The sequence below is a fragment of the Manis javanica genome, chromosome 15 (assembly GCF_040802235.1).
Source record: "Manis javanica isolate MJ-LG chromosome 15, MJ_LKY, whole genome shotgun sequence".
Lineage (NCBI taxonomy): Eukaryota > Metazoa > Chordata > Mammalia > Pholidota > Manidae > Manis > Manis javanica.
Window position 1 is genome coordinate 38,509,409 of NC_133170.1, and position 19,299 is coordinate 38,528,707.

The following is a 19,299-nucleotide window of genomic DNA, read 5'->3' on the forward strand; positions in this document are numbered from 1 at the left end:
TATGAGAGATGCCCTTTAAAAAAAATAATAATAATACTATCTTGTATATGGTTTTGGGATGAATCAGTGAGATTATGCAAAGAAAGTACTTAGCACAACACCAGGCACAGAAAAAGTACTTGGTAATTTATCATTGTTCTGCTGCTGCAGTAGTGATATTAACAGGGGATTAGGAATGTGGAGGTGGTGGTGGTGGTGGTGATGGTGATGGTGGTTGTGATGGTGGTGGTGATGGTGGTGGTTTGTGGTGGCAGTGGTGGCAGCTGCAGTGATGGTGGTGGTGATGGTGGTGGTGTGGTGATGGTGGTGGTGGCGGCAGCAGTGGCGGCAGTGGTGGTGGTGATGTAGTGGTGGTGATGGTGGTGGTGGTGGCAGTGGTGATGGTGGTGATAGTGGAGATGATAGTGCTGGTGGAGGTAGTGGTAGTGCAAGTGGAGGTGATGGTGATGATATTAACTATGAAAGTGTTGATGACAGTCCTGGGATCTTATCATCTATAGGTATAGACAGTGAGCTTCCTGTATGAAGGAGTAAGTTCAGAACCTGTTAGGTTGTTTTGGTGAATATACAAAGACTGCACCTACATCCAGTAGATATTAACTGAGAAGAAAATTTTAAATTTTTAATGCACAAAGATTACTCTTACGTCCTAAGGAGGAACATTTGAAATACTAAAAAGGAAAGAAAACAGAGATAAGGAAGATTCCCCAAAATGAATATTTTTGGGGAAAAGGGGGTGCAAATGAGGTTCATTGGCTGTTACTCCAGCTTGTCTCTGCTGAAGGACATAGAGCCCCCCTCATCTACAACACCAGAGACTGAAACTGTGTATGTCCCCCTCTGATGCTCCTGCTGTGACACCTTTGAGGAGGGTTTGCTCCCCAGCCTGGTCTGTCCCAGGCAGACATCAGTAGGGGGAAGCTTTGCCTTATTTTAAATCTGAGTATTTTATAAAGTTAAACAGTGTTAACTTCATCATTCGGATTGAGTGTAGATGCAAAACATATTTGCCCCACATTCCGCTTGACAACAATCCAGTTGTGTCTTCTCCCTTTGGACAGAGAAGTTTCAGCTTTGTAGGTCTGATTTCGTTTTCTCTCCTTGCTAATCAATGTGATTTCTGTGCTGATGCAAAGTAACAGCAGGCCCTTCCTACTGTGGATGAAAGAAATCTCAGAAATAGTTGTTTCAAGAAGGACGACATTACTCTGTGTCATAAAGCTCATTCCAATATTCCAATAAGGTGGTGAATGAAAAACAGTCATAAAATAACTATTTGCTCTCAGGTATAGAGTGGTCACAAAGGTCATACCCTGGCCCTAGTGGTGTTACCTGTGGTAGTATTATGATCCTCGTCTTCCACAGATTATTTATATGCTCTGGATAATAGAACCCAGCCCTTAAAATTTGCAACTCTGGCTGTCTTGTTTCCCTGAAAAAGTGTTTCATTGGACATTTCTATATTCCTGAAAGACTCAAATGCTTGTAAAGCATCTCTGTCCAGCAGAAGAGGATCACTGGCAACTCCCTCTTCAACAGCATGTGTGAAGGCCAAGTAAACCCCAAGACATATTTGGATTCTTTATTTATACAAGAAGTTTGACAACCTTTGACTCTTTAGGTTTACAGCAGCTCTAGTGATTGTATCCTATTTGTAACCCCAAACATTCATCAAAAATATTAGAATTTTGTGTGAAACAAGAAAAAATCACAAACCAAAACTTCAGTCAAGAATCTGAAACAGAGAAACCAGCCTTACAGGTGGTCCTCTTGGCCCCCACCGGCCCCGCGGGCCTCCTCCTCCCGCATCACCGCACCCTCCCTTGCATAATACAGGGAGGCATGCAATTAACTTTCTCCTATGAGTTCATACAATTTCACATCATTTTTTAGAGATTTTACAGCCACTCTCTCCAAGTCCTATTGGAATTATAGTCTAAGGAAAATGTCTTCCTCTAGACTTGTTAAATATAGGTATCTAACAAATACAGTAGATTTGGGTACTGAAAGGTAGCAAAACCAGGTATGCAGCCCAAGTTATAGAATTTCATATTACCCTGGCTTTTTCCAGGTGTGAATTGTGACCCTGTATTTGTGTTGAATCTATATTTATCTATCTACTGATATGTCTTTGTCTCCCGACAGAGTTGACATCCATCCATCCTTCTATATGTCAGTGTTTCTTCCCTTTCTTCTCTGTGTCCATCTATCCAGCTACAAGGTAATGGGCAGTCAATAACATCCCCAACCTCTTCAGAAACTCATGCTGGAAATGATCACATAGAGATTCATATAAGAAAACCCAAACTTGATTCAGGGAAGAGTGTGTTCACTGGCACTTACCTTCTTTCCACTAAGTCCAGGTTTTCCTTTTGCATCAACTGGCCCTGGAGGCCCAGGATTCCCCTGCAACAAGATCACCTCCAAAGTCACCTCAAGGGCCGCAGAGTTAGCTCCCTGGTCCTCCTGCTATTACGGAGATGGTCCGGAACTGGAATATGCTCACAAATCACCTTTGATGTCTATACAATTAATTTTATCCTCAAACATGCAAATTCCATAATGTACACATTAACCTCCAGGCTGAGTGTTGGGACTGGGGGAGTAAGGTGATCTATGCAAGAGGCCACACCTATCCTGTGCTGAGAATTGGAGGGGTGAGGGAAGAACACCAAATGAGTAGGAGATCAGGAAGAAAAACACCTGGACTTTTACCTGCTCCAAAGAGACGATATTATCCCATGAGTATGAAAATAATGCGATTGGTTACTGGGCTACGTTGTTCCTCCCCGAGAGAGACCGAGGACAGAGCTGGGGCCAGGGTCTCCAGGCGCCGCTGCTTCAGCCTCCGGGCGGAGCCTACTCTCCCCAGGATCCCGCGGCCGCGCAGCACACGGCTCAGGGCGCGCGCGCTCCCCAACGCCCCCTCCCAGGCGGCGGCCCTGCTCCTCCGTGTCGGGAGCCCCGGGACGCTGAGTGGGGAGAGCAGGCGCTGCAGGGACCCAGGAAGGCCAGGTCCGCCACTTACCGCCCGGCCGGCGGGTTGCTCACGCCTTTTGAACCTCGTCTTCCTCAAGTATAAAACTGGGGTAGTAATGCTTCCTTCTGTGTTTGTGAAGAATAGTCATTTATGCCCCTTTTGTAGTACGATTTTTTCCTGAATTCTAGGTAAGCATGAGCTTGTTTATATACTGTCCAGGTTCAGACCCAATCTCATTGATCACTCTATTCCTGCAATATTCCTAGAGTCAGCGGGGGTACGCAGCCGATGATAAGTATCTACCGCATCAAACGAGCTACTTCTGGAAATCCCCAGGCCCCACAGACCCGGGCAGGCAGTGCAGCGCGGTGATTTGCCCGGGACGCCGGGACGGGTGGACTGAGCCGCGGCGCCGTAGCACTCGGTTTCTCGCGCCCACCTGGGCACCAGGTAAGCCTTTTTGTCCAGAAGGTCCTGGGGGTCCTCGCCTTCCTCTCCGCCCCTGGTCTAAAGATGAAATTTAAATTCCACCAATTTGTATAGAGCTATTTATTCTCCATGTAACCACACGGTCACGTCGGGCGCCGACGGAAGCACACACGAAGGCGCCCCGGCGCATCCCGGTCGCGCTCGTCACGGCGCCCTCCGCAGGCGCTGCTCTGCGGCGTCCCGGGCGCCCGGCGCGCATGCCCGCATCCCGAGCCAGGGTGGCGGCTCCGGCCCTGGCCCCTGGGGCTGTGAGCCTCTCTCCCGCTGAATCGATGAGCACCAAGGTTTCAGATTTATGTTTAAACTGATCTTAAAGCCTAAACCCTACTAATTTGAAGTCCTAAAATGGGAATGACAGGGGCTCTGGGATATTGATCTCCTTTGAATCACATATTCAAGGACTAAGGACAAGAGACAGTGTTCTGATTTTATGAAGGACCAAAAGTACATTTAAGCAGCCTGATCTCACTGGGCACGTTACTGGGGAGTTTCTCATTTTCTCCCCGATCTATTTTATTTTACTGACTTTCAACACATGAATTTTTCTCCAACTTTTCTGAGAAGTACTTTTCTATTAGAAGCATTGATCGTGACGTCTATACTCCTGAGTAAGGTATTGTAACCGTCTATTTAAATAGACCGTCCTACCCACACCCCAGCAAGAAACAAGAGTCAGGGAGACGTTTTGTTGATACCTTGCACACGGCTCACAACAGGAGCTGCCCCCTTGCACTGCCAGGTTAATAATAAAGTGAGTATGAAAGAAGAGGCCAGGACACAACAGTGGGGGGGTGGGGGGGCAGGGGGCGGGTCAAAGACTCGCAAAGAGAGAAAATGTTAACCTCAGAATCAACACATAGATCATTGCTTAGGTTTTTTAAACTACTCAGATAGATGGGAAGCCCTTCTGTGAATCATTAGTGTTATATTATTATGCTCTTCAAAAATTGATTTCTAGATTTATGAATTTGAACCAAGTTTTAAAAGGCATGCAGCCAGAAATTTGGAAACAGGTTGTAAAATGTCACCTGATTTACATATCATATTAGTGACATTCACAGTGGAACACTTCTGAAAACAAGGTGACTCTGTAAGGCAAAGTTCAGATTCTTGTAACTCCTTGCCTGTGCATTTATATTAAAGAAATCATTTCAGCAAAGCAAAAGCAAGAACAAAACAAAAAACCTATCATCAAGTTTTTCTTTCCATCACTGATCATGTCTAACAAAATAGAAATTAACTAAATGTTCAACACATAAGAATAGTTTAAATTACCCCAAATAGCTAAAGCAATCCTGAGAAGGAAGAATAAAGTGGGGGGGGGGATCTCACTCCCCAACTTCAAGCTCTACTACAAAGCCACAGTAATCAAGACAATTTGGTACTGGCACAAGAACAGAGCCACAGACCAATGGAACAGAATAGAGACTCCAAACATTAACCCAAACATATATGGTCAACTAATATTCGATAAAGGGGCCATGGACATACAATGGGGAAATAACAGGCTCTTCAACAGATGGTGCTGGCAAAACTGGACAGCTACATGTAAGAGAATGAAACTGGATCACTGTCTAACCCCATACACAAAAGTAAATTTGAAATGGATCAAAGACTTGAATGTAAATCATGAAACCATAAAGCTCTTAGAAAAAAACATAGGCAAAAATCTCTTAGACATAAACATGAGTGACCTCTTCTTGAACATATCTCCCCGGGCAAGGGAAACAAACGCAAAAATGAATAAATGGGATTATATCAAGCTGAAAAGCTTCTGTACAGCAAAGGACACCACCAAGAGAACAAAAAGGCATCCTACAGCATGGGAGAATATATTCATAAATGACAGATCCAATAAAGGGTTGACATCCAAAATATATAAAGAGCTCACACACCTCAACAAACAAAAAGCAAATAACCCAATTAAAAAATGGGCAGAGGAGCTGAATAGACAGTTCTCTAAAGAAGAAATTCAGATGGCCAACAGACACATGAAAAGATGCTCCACATCGTTTGTCATCAGAGAAATGCAAATTAAAACCACAATGAGGTATCACCTCACACCAGTAAGGATGGCTACCATCCAAAAGACAAACAACAACAAATGTTGGTGAGGTTGTGGAGAAAGGGGAACCCTCCTACACTGCTAGTGGGAATGTAAATTAGTTCAACCATTGTGGAAAGCAGTATGGAGGTTCCTCAAAATGCTCAAAATAGAAATACCATTTGACCCAGGAATTCCACTTCTAGGAATTTACCCCAAGAATGCAGCACTCCAGTTTGAGAAAGACAGATGCACCCCTATGTTTATCACTGCACTATTTACAATAGCCAAGATATGGAAGCAACCTAAATGTCCATCAGTAGATGAATGGATAAAGAAGATGTGGTACATATATACAATGGAATATTACTCAGCCATAAGAAAAAAACAAATCCTACCATTCGCAACAACATGGATGGAGCTAGAGGATATTATGCTCAGTGAAATAAGCCAGGCAGAGAAAGACAAGTACCAAATGATTTCACTCATATGTGGAGTGTAAGAACAAAAGAAAACTGAAGGAACAAAACAGCAGCAGAAGCACAGAACCCAAGAATGGACTAATAGTTACCAATGGGAAAGGGACTGGGGAGGACGGGTGGGAAGGGAGGGATAAGGGTGGGAAAAAAAGAAAGGGGGCATTACAATTAACATGTATAGTGTTGGGGGGGCATGGGGAGGGCTGTGCAACACAGAGAAGACAAGTAGTGATTTTACAGCATCTTACTATGTTGATGGACAGTGACTGTGAACGGTGATGTGGGGGGGACTTGGTGAAGAGGGGAGCCTAGTAAACATAATGTCCTTCATGTAATTGTAGATTAATGACACCAAAATAAAATTAAAACAAAAAAAAGAACAGTTTAAATTATTGTTCCTCAACAGAGTAAGATATAATGTGTTAAAATGATAATGGGGGAAGATTTGGAAACATAGGAAAGCAGAATATAAAATAGTATATACATTATGATAGCCCTTTATTATCTATGCAGGTAAATGAAACATACAAACATGAAAATAATTGCAGGATGATGGTGGGTTTATGGACATTTTTAAAAATTAATGATAACCTGAATTTTATCATAATGAACAAATTAAAGTTTTCCCTTATTGCCAAAATAATCTATGCATTGATTTGTCTGCCATAATCAATCTTTCCCACAAATAAAACCTTAATTAGAATTCCATTTTATTATGCATCTTGCAAAAGCCAGCATACCTAATATTACAGGCATCAATGAGCCATATTTTCCCAAGGTCCAAGGGATGCTGTAATTTGGAATTCAGCACCTCTGTAAGCTATATTCATCCAGTGGTACTGGCTGATTCTTAGCAAGTTACAGCCTCAAAAGCATAAATGAATCTATATGATCAATGCCCTGCACTGGGTTAACTAGCAAACCATTGACATGTTGGATTAAACCAGTTCACCCTGGAGTCGGCAAATAATTATTATTTTCTATCTTATTAAAAAAGCAAAGCTTGAATAGGAAAAAAAAGTAAGCAAGCATAAGAATTCATCAAGATTACAATGTATTAAAGGGAGAGGCTTCTGATTAAAGATGGCAATTCACACACATTTTTCTCTGCTTGCAAATGAGTGTTTACTGTTCCAAAATCCCAGTAAGACAATAGTGCAGAGGCCCAGAGAGTAATCGGTCCTGGCTAGAGCAGGAGCACGGAGACCCAGGAAGGAAAATTGCTAGAAAAACACACCTCACGTGTTGAATAGATAGGGAGGTTATCAGGGATGTCAAAGACCGTCATAATTTATTAGTAATAGGCACACAGAACACAAAGCAGATGGGGAGAAAAGGTGACAGAATGAGAAAACCCATACAGCTGTAACTAATAGTTACCTAGCCACCACATGCTGTGGTGCTTATTGTTTCAACCTCCCTCAGATCTGCTAAAGTATAAGTAGCCTCCCTTATGAGTTGCCCTATGTAGGGGGCAAGAATAGTCACTAGGAACCCAAAAAGAGATGGGGGAGCTGTGTGGAGCACCATATTTCTCATTTGTATCATAAACAACTCCTCTTCGGGGTTCTAGGGGGGACCATATTATAGATGATATTTTAGTGGAAAATAAGTATATTGTAAGGATGAACTGGGGGAAGTGTATGGAGAAGGAGATGGACAGATTAAGAAAAATCTTCATCCTCCAATAGTGAGAAATCAATAGAAAAACATCCAAAACTAAAAATCAAGGAAAGACAAGGTAAATGTGTTGTTTAGGAAAATGTCAGTAATACCAGAAGGAGCAGCCCTGAGATGAAGGTGGGTAAGACTTCTACAGAGCTGGGAGCAGGAGCTGGGGAACATGGGCAGGAAAATGTTTTTCATCTTAAGTTTTGTCTCGCGTGAGGGTTTCAGCCCAGGCAAGCTCACTCTGGATTCGGTGAGACCGAAAAACGACCGCTGACGGTGGAGGGTATAAAGGGCTCGTGCAGCCTTACCCTCACGGTGGCAGGTCAAGCGCTAGAATCCCTGTAGCCTCAGTCTCTGCCTCAAGCCCAGCCTCTGCCCCAGGCCCGACCCTTGCCTGCAGCCTCTGCTCCCCGCTCTCCTGCTCCCCTGCTCTCTTCTCCGGGCTCCACTTTCAGGACGTGGGGGCTGTTTTTACAGCGACACCGGCAGCAGCAGCTTTCTGCCAATGGGTGTGCGAGCACGCGCCTGCGCAGTGGGCTAGGTGTCCCCTCACGTGCACACACAGCGGGTGTCAGGCGAGGATCCTGGCCACGGGACTTTCATTTTCCCTACAGCTTGTGGGTGAAATTTGACATTAAAATTATGCACATTAGCTCTGATTAAATTAAATAAAAATGAAAGACATAGGAGGTGGAGTGGCAGAGGAAAGCAAAAATAACCAAGACCGCACTTAGCAGAACACCATTGTCCATGGGTGAAGGGTCCCCACCAGTAAGATGGCAAACTTCCGGCTTCTCTTCGGGGGTCCTCGGTTCCCGCTGGCGCCACCTGAAGCCCAATCACCTCTTGCTCCCCTCCCAATCCCAGCACCTAGCCAACAGCCACCAGCCCCATAGAAGTGACACCTCAATCAATTCATGCCCCTTCCTATATAACCCAGCACCTTTCCCTAATAAAGCGGAACTCTCCGGTGAATTGCTGCTATGTGTTGCTCCTTTCCTTTCATTGGTGCCGAAACCCGGGAGACAGGACACCCCAACTGGGCCCCATCTTCTCCCCAACACCAGCAGCAGCTTGCCCTCGTCCTCTTTTTCCGGCGCTGGCTCATCACACTCACCACTCCTCTCTGGCCTTTAGGTAAGTTTTCCCCCCCGGAGTGGGCCACTCTTCCCCAAGCTATCACAGTGCCATTGACCATGATCGTCCGGCAAGGCCCTGACGCTCGGAGATGAGGAGGGAACTCTCCCCGCCTCAGGCCTTCACGGCTGCGGAGGACCCTCAGGCCCCTCCTCCAACAGCCATAAATCCCCGCCTCAAGCCTTTACGGCTGCAGCGGACGCTCAGGCCCCTCCTCCGACAGTCATAAACGCATTCACCGTCCCTCCCGTCAGTGCTGAAAGTTTTTAAGCAAAATTTCCCCGGGGTGGGCCACTCTTCCCCGAGCTATCGCAGTGCCATTGACCGTGATCGTCCGGCAAGGCCCTGATGCTCGAGGACGAGGAGGGAACTCTCCCCGCCTCAGGCCTTCACGGCTGCAGCGGACCCTCAGGCCCCTCCTCCAACAGCCATAAATCCCCGCCTCAAGCATTTACGGTTGCGGCGGATGCTCAGGCCCCTCCTCCGACAGTCATAAATCCCCGCCTCAGGCCTTCACGGCTGCGGCCGACTCTCAGGCACACCCCTCCAACAGCCATAAACGAGGTGACTCCTTTCTGGATGAGAACGCTCCCTTTTCCCCCCCTCCTCCTTCTGCTCCGTCCGCCAAAAACGCCTAGCGCTAGGTACCTCGTGACTCCGGCACTCTGCCTTCTTAGGGAAGTCTGGGTGACGACCCACACTTCCTAAGAAATTCCGACTCATATACGAGTTTCTGCAGACCACCAAGGATCATCGGGGATGCCCTTTGTCTCCTTGCGGTCTGCTTCCAGTCCGAGGATCTCCGTTTGTCTTCCCCTGTTTGTCTCCTTCTCTGTCCTTTAGCCATGGGAGCCTCCTCATCCCTCCCTGAAGGTTCACCTCTTGAATGCCTGCTTAAGCATCTGGCTACCCTCTCCCTGACGCCTGATATAAAACCAAAACTTCTCCGTAAATATTGCTCCCAAGATTGGCCCACATACCCACTAGACAATAACAACCAATGGCCCGCAGGGGGAACTCTTGATTCTAACATCACTCGCGAACTTTTTAAATACTGCCAGCACCTGAAAAAATGGAAGGAGATTCCCTATATCGAAGCTTTCCGCCTCCTCCTCCCCCTGCCCCCTCCCAAGTTCTCTTAGCCTGCAAGCCGTCGCCCCCGCAGAAGCCTCCCGTTCACTCCCTTCCCCTTCTACTCCTACAACAGCCCTTCTCCCTTCCTCCCCCACCATCTCGTCCCCCATCTCACCTCCTCCGCCTTCGTCCCCCGCAGATTAAGCCTGAGCCTTTCAGCCCCCACTTTAACTAGGTCCCAAGGGCCTCCTCTGTCTTTGCCCTCATCACCTGTTTCTCCCCTGTTAGGGAACGCCTTTGTCTTCTCACATGTTTGTAGAGAGAATGGGAAAGCACCTCCCCCCATGTCTGAACGCAGCATGGGAAAGCACAAGCTAAACAAAAACCGGTGCAGTCCTTGGAAGTTATCTGTCCACAAAAACACATCTTGTCCTCGAAGATGAGCCAAGACTCTTCACTCTGAAAATAGGGAGACCTTGAAGATGTGTAGAAACACCGCCCCTGCTTCTAGCTATGCCCTTCCCCCACTTGCTGATGTGGCAGGAATGGAGAACAAAGAACATTCTGTTTATGCATTTCATAAGCAATTAACTGGAGCCCTGCTGTAGCTCAGTCAGTAGAGCATGGGACTCTTAACCTCAGAGTCATGAGTTCAAGCCTAACTAAAGCAGCAGAGGCAAACAGCTGGGCTGCAGGCTGGCAACACGTGGGTCTGATTCTATCTTTCTTTATTTTCTTTGCCCCACCTTCTGCACTTGAAGACCTGCTCGACTAGGCATGGCTAGACCGTGTCACTCCCCCACAGACTGAGCCAGAACCCTTCAGTCCCCCTCAGACTCAGTCCCGAGGGCCTCCCAAAATTATCGCCCCCCTCTGGGAAGTAGCAAGATCCGAAGGCATCGTGCGCGTTCACATCCCTTTCTCCTTAGGAGATTTAGCCCAACTAGAGAAACGCCTAAGTTCCTTTTCCACTGATCCCACAACATACATCAGGGAGTTTCAATGGACCCTCCAGTCTTACAGCCTCACACATCATGACATTTTCATGCTCCTGGCCAATACTCTCCTCCCTGAAGAGCGTAGATGAGTTTGGGACTTCGCCCAAACGCATGCTACCGAAACCCACAGGACTGACCCCACCTATCCCTCTAGCCCCACTGCTGTCCCCGAACAAGACCCACACTGGAGTTATAACACCGCCATAAGTCTCCGCTCACGACATATTTTTGCCTCCTGCTTAATAGCAGGTCTGAAAAAGGCAGCTCGTATAGTAGTCAATTTTCAAAAACTCCAAGACATAATTCAAAAGATAGACGAAACCCCCTCCGAGTTCTTAGACAGACTCACTCAAGCCCTATTACAGCATACGAGCCTGGACCCAGAAACACCTGAAGGAAGACATGTCCTTATGACATACTTCCTAGCTCAAAGCTACCCCGACATTAAAGCTAAACTCAAAAAGTTAGAACAGGGCCCCGCTACCCCACAGACTGAGATCCTAACAGTAGCCTTTAAAGTCTTCCATAACTGGAAGGAGGAGAAAGAACGCGGTAAACAAAAGGCTGATCAGGCCAATTTCCAGATGTGGGCCCAGCTGATAAAACCACAACCTGGGCGCCCCTCTACAGACAAGCCACCCCCCTCCAGGAGCTTGTTTCAAGTGCGGAAAAGAGGGACATTGGTCAAGGGCATGCCCCTCCCCCAGATCTTCTACCATCCCATGCCCCAGATGCCACAAAAAGGGCCACTGGGGGTCTGATTGCCCAACCACCCGAAGGGGAGGCTGGACGAACAACCCCATCCTAAGCCCGCCGTAGTGGGGCTGGCAGAAGAAGATTGACGGGGCCAGGGGGCTTCTCGCCCGACCATTTCCATCACCAAACAGGAGCCCAGGGTTACTTTAACAGTAGACGGTCGCCCCATCTCCTTCCTCCTAGATACAGGAGCCACCTTCTTAGTCTTGTGAGAATACCGGGGCCCTACCACGCCAGCCATTACTCCTATAGTCGGGGTAGGAGGTAAACAGATTTTCCCATTAAACCCCCCCCCCTTTTATGCACAATCCTAGACAGTCCCATACCTTTCTCCCACTCCTTCCTAGTTATGCCCCAGTGTTCCATCCCTTTACTAGGACGAGACAACCTTTCCCTCCTCCACGTTTCCATAACTATATCCACTCTCACAGCCCCCAGTACTCCCTTTCTGATGGCCCTCATAGCCGACAACCCCCCTCTACCCAATGAAAGCTCTGGTTCCGCCCTCATACACCCTGTAAATCCCAAAGTTTGGGACATTACAAGCCCCTCCGTGGCCCTATGTCCCCCTGCCTCTATCAAATTACGTGACCCCTCTCAGTATATCTGTCAGGCCCAATACTCCCTTAACCACTTCAGCCCTCATAGGCCTCCAACCCATCATTCAAGATCTCTTAAACATAAATTACCTCAGACCCACTCACTCCCCATTTAATACCCCCATATTAGCTGTTAAAAAAACCAACGGATCTTTCCACCTTGTCCAAGACCTTTGCCTCATCAACATAGCCATTGTCCCTATCCATCCCTTAGTTCCAAATCCATACAGTCTTTTATTGTAGATCCCTGCCTCAGCATCCCACTTCTCAGTCCTAGATCTCAAGGACCCATTTTTCTATCCCTCTAGACCCCTGCACCTGGACGGACCCATACACAAGACATTCTGAACAACTCACTTGGACAGTTTTGCCACAAAGCTTCCGAGATAGTCCCCATATTTTTAGACAGGTCCTAGCTCAGGACCTCAAACAGTTTCATCATGATCACTCCAAGTCCACCTTATTATAATACATAGACAATCTTCTACTCTGCAGTCTCTCGTGGGAACAGTCTCAACTTGACACTGCCTCCCTACTTAACCTTCTAGCTTCCAGAAGTTACCGAGTATCCCCCGTCAAAGCTCAAATCTCTTCCCCTCCTGTCACTTACCTCAGATTCCTTCTATCTCAACAAAGAAAGTCCATTACCTTAGACAGAAAATGGCTCCTCTCTGACCTGCCCATTCCCAAAACCAAGACAGAAATCCTTTCCTTTCTAGGCCCTTTCTAAGCCTGGCTAGATATTTTAGAACGTAGATCCCTAACTTCTCCCTGCTCCCTGTTGGCAAGACCCCTATACGACCTCAGCGAGAGCCCCCCCTAAAAAACCATTATCCTCCTCACCCCGACACTCCTTCATTAAGCTCCGTCAAGCCCTTGTAGACGCCCCAGCTCTCCATCTTCCTGATTTGTTGAAGCCCTTCTCATTATACATTCATGAGAGGTCCAGTCAAGCTCTAGGAGTCCTAGGCCAATATTATGGCCCATCCTTTGCCCCAGTAGCTTATATCTCCAAGCAATTAGACCCCACAGTTCAGGGATGGGCCCCCTGCTTACGAGCATTAGCCGCTGAACAGCTCTTGCAGAAAGAAGCTCATAAACTGACATTCAGGGCGCCCCTTACCATTCTGTCCCCACATCACCTAAAAGATCTCTTAACCTACAAAAGTTTACAGACTCTCCCTCCAGACTCCTGACCTTACTGTCCTCTTTCCTCCAAAATCCCGTTCACCCCCTTTGCCATCCATACCCGAATCATGACTTTTTCCTCCTTTACTTTGCTCTCGCTTTTTTTCCCCTCATTCCTGTTGTCTTCCCCACCACCCCAGCCTCCTTTGTATGGCGATTCAAAGTCAGACAGACTTACACACAGCATCAAACAAAAGTTACTGCCCTCATTGCCACACCAGACTGCCCTCTGAAAAGCTGCTCTGAGCCTTTATACCTCCACTTTCCTCCCTCCACCGAAGTGTTCACTAGCAGCTACCCTTATTCTCCCTACCTCTGCTTCCTCTATGACCAAAAACAAGCCTATTGCAGGCGATAGCCAGACACCTACAGGAGATGTCCCTACTGGTCTTGCGCCATTCACTACATGAGTAACTTCCAGTACCCACAGTATTACTCCTCCAACCGTTTCATGAAATATCCCAACGGCTCATTCTCCTTATCAATCCCAGATCCCTGGGACTCTCGATGAGCTGCCAGAGTCACAGCCTCAGTTTACTATGGGGGGGGGTCTTTGACCCCCCACGGTACCCTTCATATCTCTCAAAAGTATGTTCCCTCTCATTCCCAGATCTCTCAAGTTGCATCAGATAGCAGACATTCCGAAAAAGTCATTATCCAAACTCTTGACGGCGCCTCTTCATCTTCTTATCCCCGCCCCTCTTCCCATTTCTCCTACTCTTCATTACAGCTCATTCAGGACACCACCATCTTTCTCAACCACACCCTTAACACAGCCAATTGTTTCTTGTGTGCATCACTATAGCGCCCACTGCTGGCCGCCGTGCCCCTTAATATTTCCAACTACTCCTTCCATGCAGAAAGACAACCCCTCTGCCCTCTGGCAGGCATACCCCTATGGGAACCAGAATACGCAGATAATCTCACCATCCACCACTGTGTAAGCCCAACTCCACCACCCTCCAGCGCACTTCACTGCCTCTCTATCTACACCCCTACCTCCAGCTCTAAGACTTTTACGCAACCGGGACACTTCTTTTAGTGTAATGGCAGTCTTTTCAACTCACTGCCTCTCAACTCCGATACACCCTGTATTCTCATCACCCTAATCCCACAGTTAACACTTTACAGCATGGCAGAATTTCTTGAGCTCCAACCTCCCTTGCCCTCACGCACAAAAAGAGCCGCTTTCCTTCCCATCATGGTCAGTAGCTCTTTGATCACCTCAGCCATTGGGGCAGGGTTTTTGAGAGAAGCCTTGGGTCACTCTCTATAGGCAGTTAGAGATCTCAACGCCAAACTTGAGGGAGCCCTGACATCCACTGCTGATTCCCTAGCCTCTCTCCAAAGACAGGTCACTTCACTAGCTAAAGTCACCCTTCAAAACCGGCGGGCCCTAGATCTGCTTACAGCCGAGAAGAGCGGCACCTGCGTCTTTGGGAAGAGTGCTGCTATTACATCAACGAATCCGGCATTGTAGAAACTGACATTACCAAACTCACCGACCTTGCCTCCAGCCTCCACTCTGCTTCCAATTCCAATCCATTCTCTTCAATACTAACAAACCCCCTCCTCACCTGGCTCTGGCCCATTGCAGGCCCCATAATAATCATTCTTCTCACCTGTCTCTTCTTACTCTGTATAATAAAGTTCATCAAATCCCAAGGCGGAAAAATCTCTAATCAAGCTTTCAACCAGCTTTTACTCAGGAACTACCAGCTTCTGGCCACAGAAGATCCCTCACCCTCAAGTGACCTCCTCACCACACGTTGAGATGGACCCCTCTCTCCACTGGAAACTGTTCCTGGAAACAATGGCCGCAGACGCCTGGCTCCTGACACCCATATCCTCTTGGCACCATTAGAATCAACAGGTCCTCGACCTATAGTTACAAAGAACCTTCACTGATTTCCAACCTGAAGAAGTCCACATCTACTCATTCTTACTGTGGGGAATCCTATCAACCCTTTCCTCCCAATCCTCAAACCCTCACTCCCTTCTACGCCCCTGTTCAGCAAGAAGCAGTCAGAGAGAAAGCAACGTCCACAAACCCATAGAGGAGAAAGGGGGGAATGAAGGGTCCCCACCAGTAAGATGGCAAACTTCCGGCTTCTCTTCGGGGGTCCTCGGTTCCCACCGGCGCCACCTGAAGCCCAATCACCTCTCGCTCCCCTCCCAATCCCAGCACCTAGCCAACAGCCAACAGCCCCGTAGAAGTGACACCTCAATCAATTCATGCCCGTTCCTATATAACCCAGCACCTTTCCCTAATAAAGCGGAACTCTCCAGTGAATTGCTATGTGTCACTCCTTTCCTTTCAATGGGTATTTAGGTGAACTACAAATACCATCGCAAAATTCAGTGATTCAGAAGAGTAGGAAATTCCTTCCACTGCCTACAGCCACTTACTTTCTTCATAACTTAGCCTCATCAACTTGTAATTATTTCTTTCTGCCTTTTTGGGGGACAAAAACAACAGGATTTGTTAGGAATGTTAGGTAGAAAGATAGACATGGGCAGCCGGAAGAGGGAAGTTAAGGTTCAAAGAAAAAGCCGCCCAAACTCGGCCCAGGGAGGGTCCCATGTGGAGACAGGTTTGCAGGGGGACAGCTCCCTCAACCCCTGCCAGATCCCAGCAGGGCACAATGGGACTGAACTAAGAGCTGCCCCCCACACCAGCGTGGTAGAGGACAGGCTCACCGGGAGGGAGGCTGTGCAGATGGACCTGTCGGCCAAATAGCACCCCCTTGTCAGCTGCGGAGGCGCCTCCCAGCCAGAATGTAACATAAAGGCCTCCTGCCTAGGAGTTCGGGCCTTTGTCCACCTAGACTCAGGCCAGCTCCTCCCTTGGAGGGCATTCAAACAAAACTTTCGCTCTGCTTCCCTACTATGTCTCTGCTTTTCAATTCTTTATTGCGGCGGGACAAGAGCCCAAAGAGAACAAACTCAACCCATCACAGATTAAATGACTGTTCAAGATGTTACTTATTTCACAAGTGTTACAACAATTAATAGTGCAGAAAATTATCTAACCTGCTTCAAATCCTAACAGTTTATGAGAATTAATATTTTACTTGACAACAAGATCTATTGGGAATTTTGAGACTTGGAATTTCTCACTATCTGTGTATTTCCAGCATGTTTGAAGACAGCTGGTTTGAAGACAGAGGCGTCCCATCTTTTTCCATACCAAGGAGGTCATTGCCCTCCATACCACACACACACACACACACACACACACACACACACACACACACTCATCCATACCCAGGCTCAGAGATAGGTAGATCTCTGATTTCTCCTCCACCCCTAAATCATGAGAATGATAGAAAAAATAACACCAGCAGAGAATTACCAAACTACATTAGAGAGAAATCAACATAATAAACTTAACTCTTTTGTACAAAAATTTCTAAGAACATCCTGATCTTTCCAGTTAAACCTGTCTCCACAGTTATTACTATGTGACCTCTGACAACTTCACTTTGTTAAACTTCTATTTCCTGTCTTATCCATAAACAGTAACCAGTGCTGCTTCTCCTAGAGCTGTAGAAAGGTTTGCAGGAGGTGATAAAATAAAGGTCTCGCAGTGTGACTGGTGCCAGAAAAGTGCTTAATAAAACTCGACCCCCACCAGAGACACCCCCATTCCACCTTCAAATTACATCATCCACCAAGCTCAATTGTTTTCCTTCATTTAGTGACCATAGTTCCCCTTCTCCCCTTGTGGGTAAAATTTTAATATTTCCAGAAACTCTCACCTGGCCTTAGCACATCTCCATATCAATAGATGTTTCCAAGGGGCGAGGAGTAGCCATTTCCATATCAATAGGTGATTAGATGGGGGACCTAAGGCACATCTGGACCTGATAGATAGGGTGGGGTCCCTTTTTGCAGCTGGGTCATGAGAGTCAGAGGTAAGCAGAAGTGGACTACTGCTTGTAAGCAATAAACAGATTTCTCCCACTTTATTTTTCCCTTTGACTGATTTTGGTTTCAAAGCTTATTTTCCCTGGGCTGGGAAAATATTTTCCCCTCTGAGTTATACTTGTCAGCAGGAACTCTGAACCAAAAACCTGTCTTCATTAAGTGTGATGCTTAGGTGGCCTGCCCCTAGAGATGGTGGGGAGATACTTGGAAAACCCTGTGAATGGTGGGGAGGCCCCAGTGCCTGCTTCACCTGGGAGGCAGGGTGCAGCTTCACCAGAGAGCCCCCTATCTCTGAGGCTTCCACTTGGGGAGCCCCTAGTGGGAAATTGGTCTAGGGCAAAGCACCTCCTAGATGGGTGGGGCCTTTCCCAGAAGTGGGGAAGAGTGGAGACACCAGAAGCTGTGGAAGTAGTCCTCAGTGAGATAGAAGACTGCTGAGAGGCCGTGCATGGCCGTGTAGCAGCCGGCATTGTGGGATGTCTGTTTCTTGAGATGGTAGAAAGGGTTATCAAGGAGAGAGATACACTTCAGTAGGAGGGGGACAAACTTCAGCATTGCTTGGAGGAGGGAGCAATAACCTACGGGATGCCCTTAAGAAAGAGAGACAAGTTATTGAGAAGACAGATCATGCACCTGGAATATTCCTTAGCAGCAGGGAGGGATGAACCACCTGAAAAAACCACGTTGCAGGAGGCTGTGGGGGAGGGGCAGGAAAGAGCTGGCCTTCAGCCTAGGATGTGGGAGAGGAGATGTCAGGAGAGGACAAGGGGGTGGAGCCAAGGGCCAAACTGTTGCCAAGGCCACTACCTGAGGCACCAGCCCCTCCCGTATTAAAGGCTCTCCCTGTTGTAATTAAGAAAATTAAAATGCAACAAGTGCGGGCTCTGCAGGGGTAGGGGGCGCCCCCTCCCCAGGTTGTGGAGCGCTCAGTGCTCTGCCCCTATACCCAGGATGAGCTGGTGGACGTGAGCATCTGGTTTCGGCAGAGGCTGTTGGAACCTCTGCCTGTAAGGCTTTTGCATCATTGGAATATGGGGTAGAAAACAGTGTTATGTCAGGTTCTGAAATGGGTAGCCTGGCTTCCCTGATGACTCACCCTTCTCTCCAGCAGTGGTTGCAAAGAGCCCATTACACCTCAGGGAATGGGGTGCTTTTGGATTGGGTGACAGCAGTCATCAGGGCAGTTTGGCCTAACCAGGGTGATTTACAGTACTTACCCACTAGCGGGAAAATGTATGCAGAGCTCCAACAGGTGTTACAGGAGCTGGGCATGAAAAATATCATCTATAATATGGTCCCCCCCAGGACCCCAAAAAGGAGTTGTTTACAATACGAATGAGAAATATGGTGCTCCACACAGCTCCCCCATCTCTTTTTGGGTTCCTAGTGACTATTCTTGCCCCATACGTAGGGCAACCCATAAGGGAGGCTACTTACACTTGAGCAGATCTGAGGGAGGTTGAAACAATAAGAGCACAAAAGGAATTACAGGCTACAACTGAAAAGAAGGATGCAAAGGGCTCCATGAAGGTCTTGAGGATCCAGATGTGGGTTGATTTGATAAAGGAGGGGGTAGTGAAAGAAAAACTTGATGGGCAGCCCAATAGGATCTTGTTAGAACTGTGGTACCAATTAAAGCCAGAGCAGCAGTTCAAGCCCCTGAGGTCCAGGACATGGAAGCCAGAGTCAAGGCCTCATGCCTGGCCTGTGTCCCTGCAACACTTCCTGGGGACAGGACTCAGGATTCACCTGGGCCATCACCGCCACAGGATATCTACCCCCAAAATATATTCAGGGATTAGAGAAATGTACACAGTATACTCCTTTGGGGGTAAACGCCCTATCCCCCAAAGGGCACTGCAGTCTGACTGAGGAGAGGGTCAAGGCCCCCACCTTGGGGGACCTGATGGGGACCAGAAGCCACATGTAGAATTAGCAATTCATTGGTCCCCTG

The 19,299-nt window shown here is 47.5% G+C and overlaps 1 protein-coding gene across 1 annotated transcript in view; it reads right to left on the minus strand.

Moving 5' to 3' along the window:
- The window catches only part of LOC108401163 (collagen alpha-4(VI) chain-like), a 144,386-nt gene that overhangs the window by 70,471 nt on the left and 54,616 nt on the right, over window positions 1–19,299 (minus strand). Inside the window, 4 exon segments of the mRNA XM_073222397.1 lie at window positions 2,344–2,469; window positions 2,771–2,972; window positions 3,298–3,487; window positions 3,582–3,733. Of these exon segments, the coding sequence (XP_073078498.1) occupies window positions 2,344–2,469; window positions 2,771–2,972; window positions 3,298–3,487; window positions 3,582–3,733 (670 nt within the window).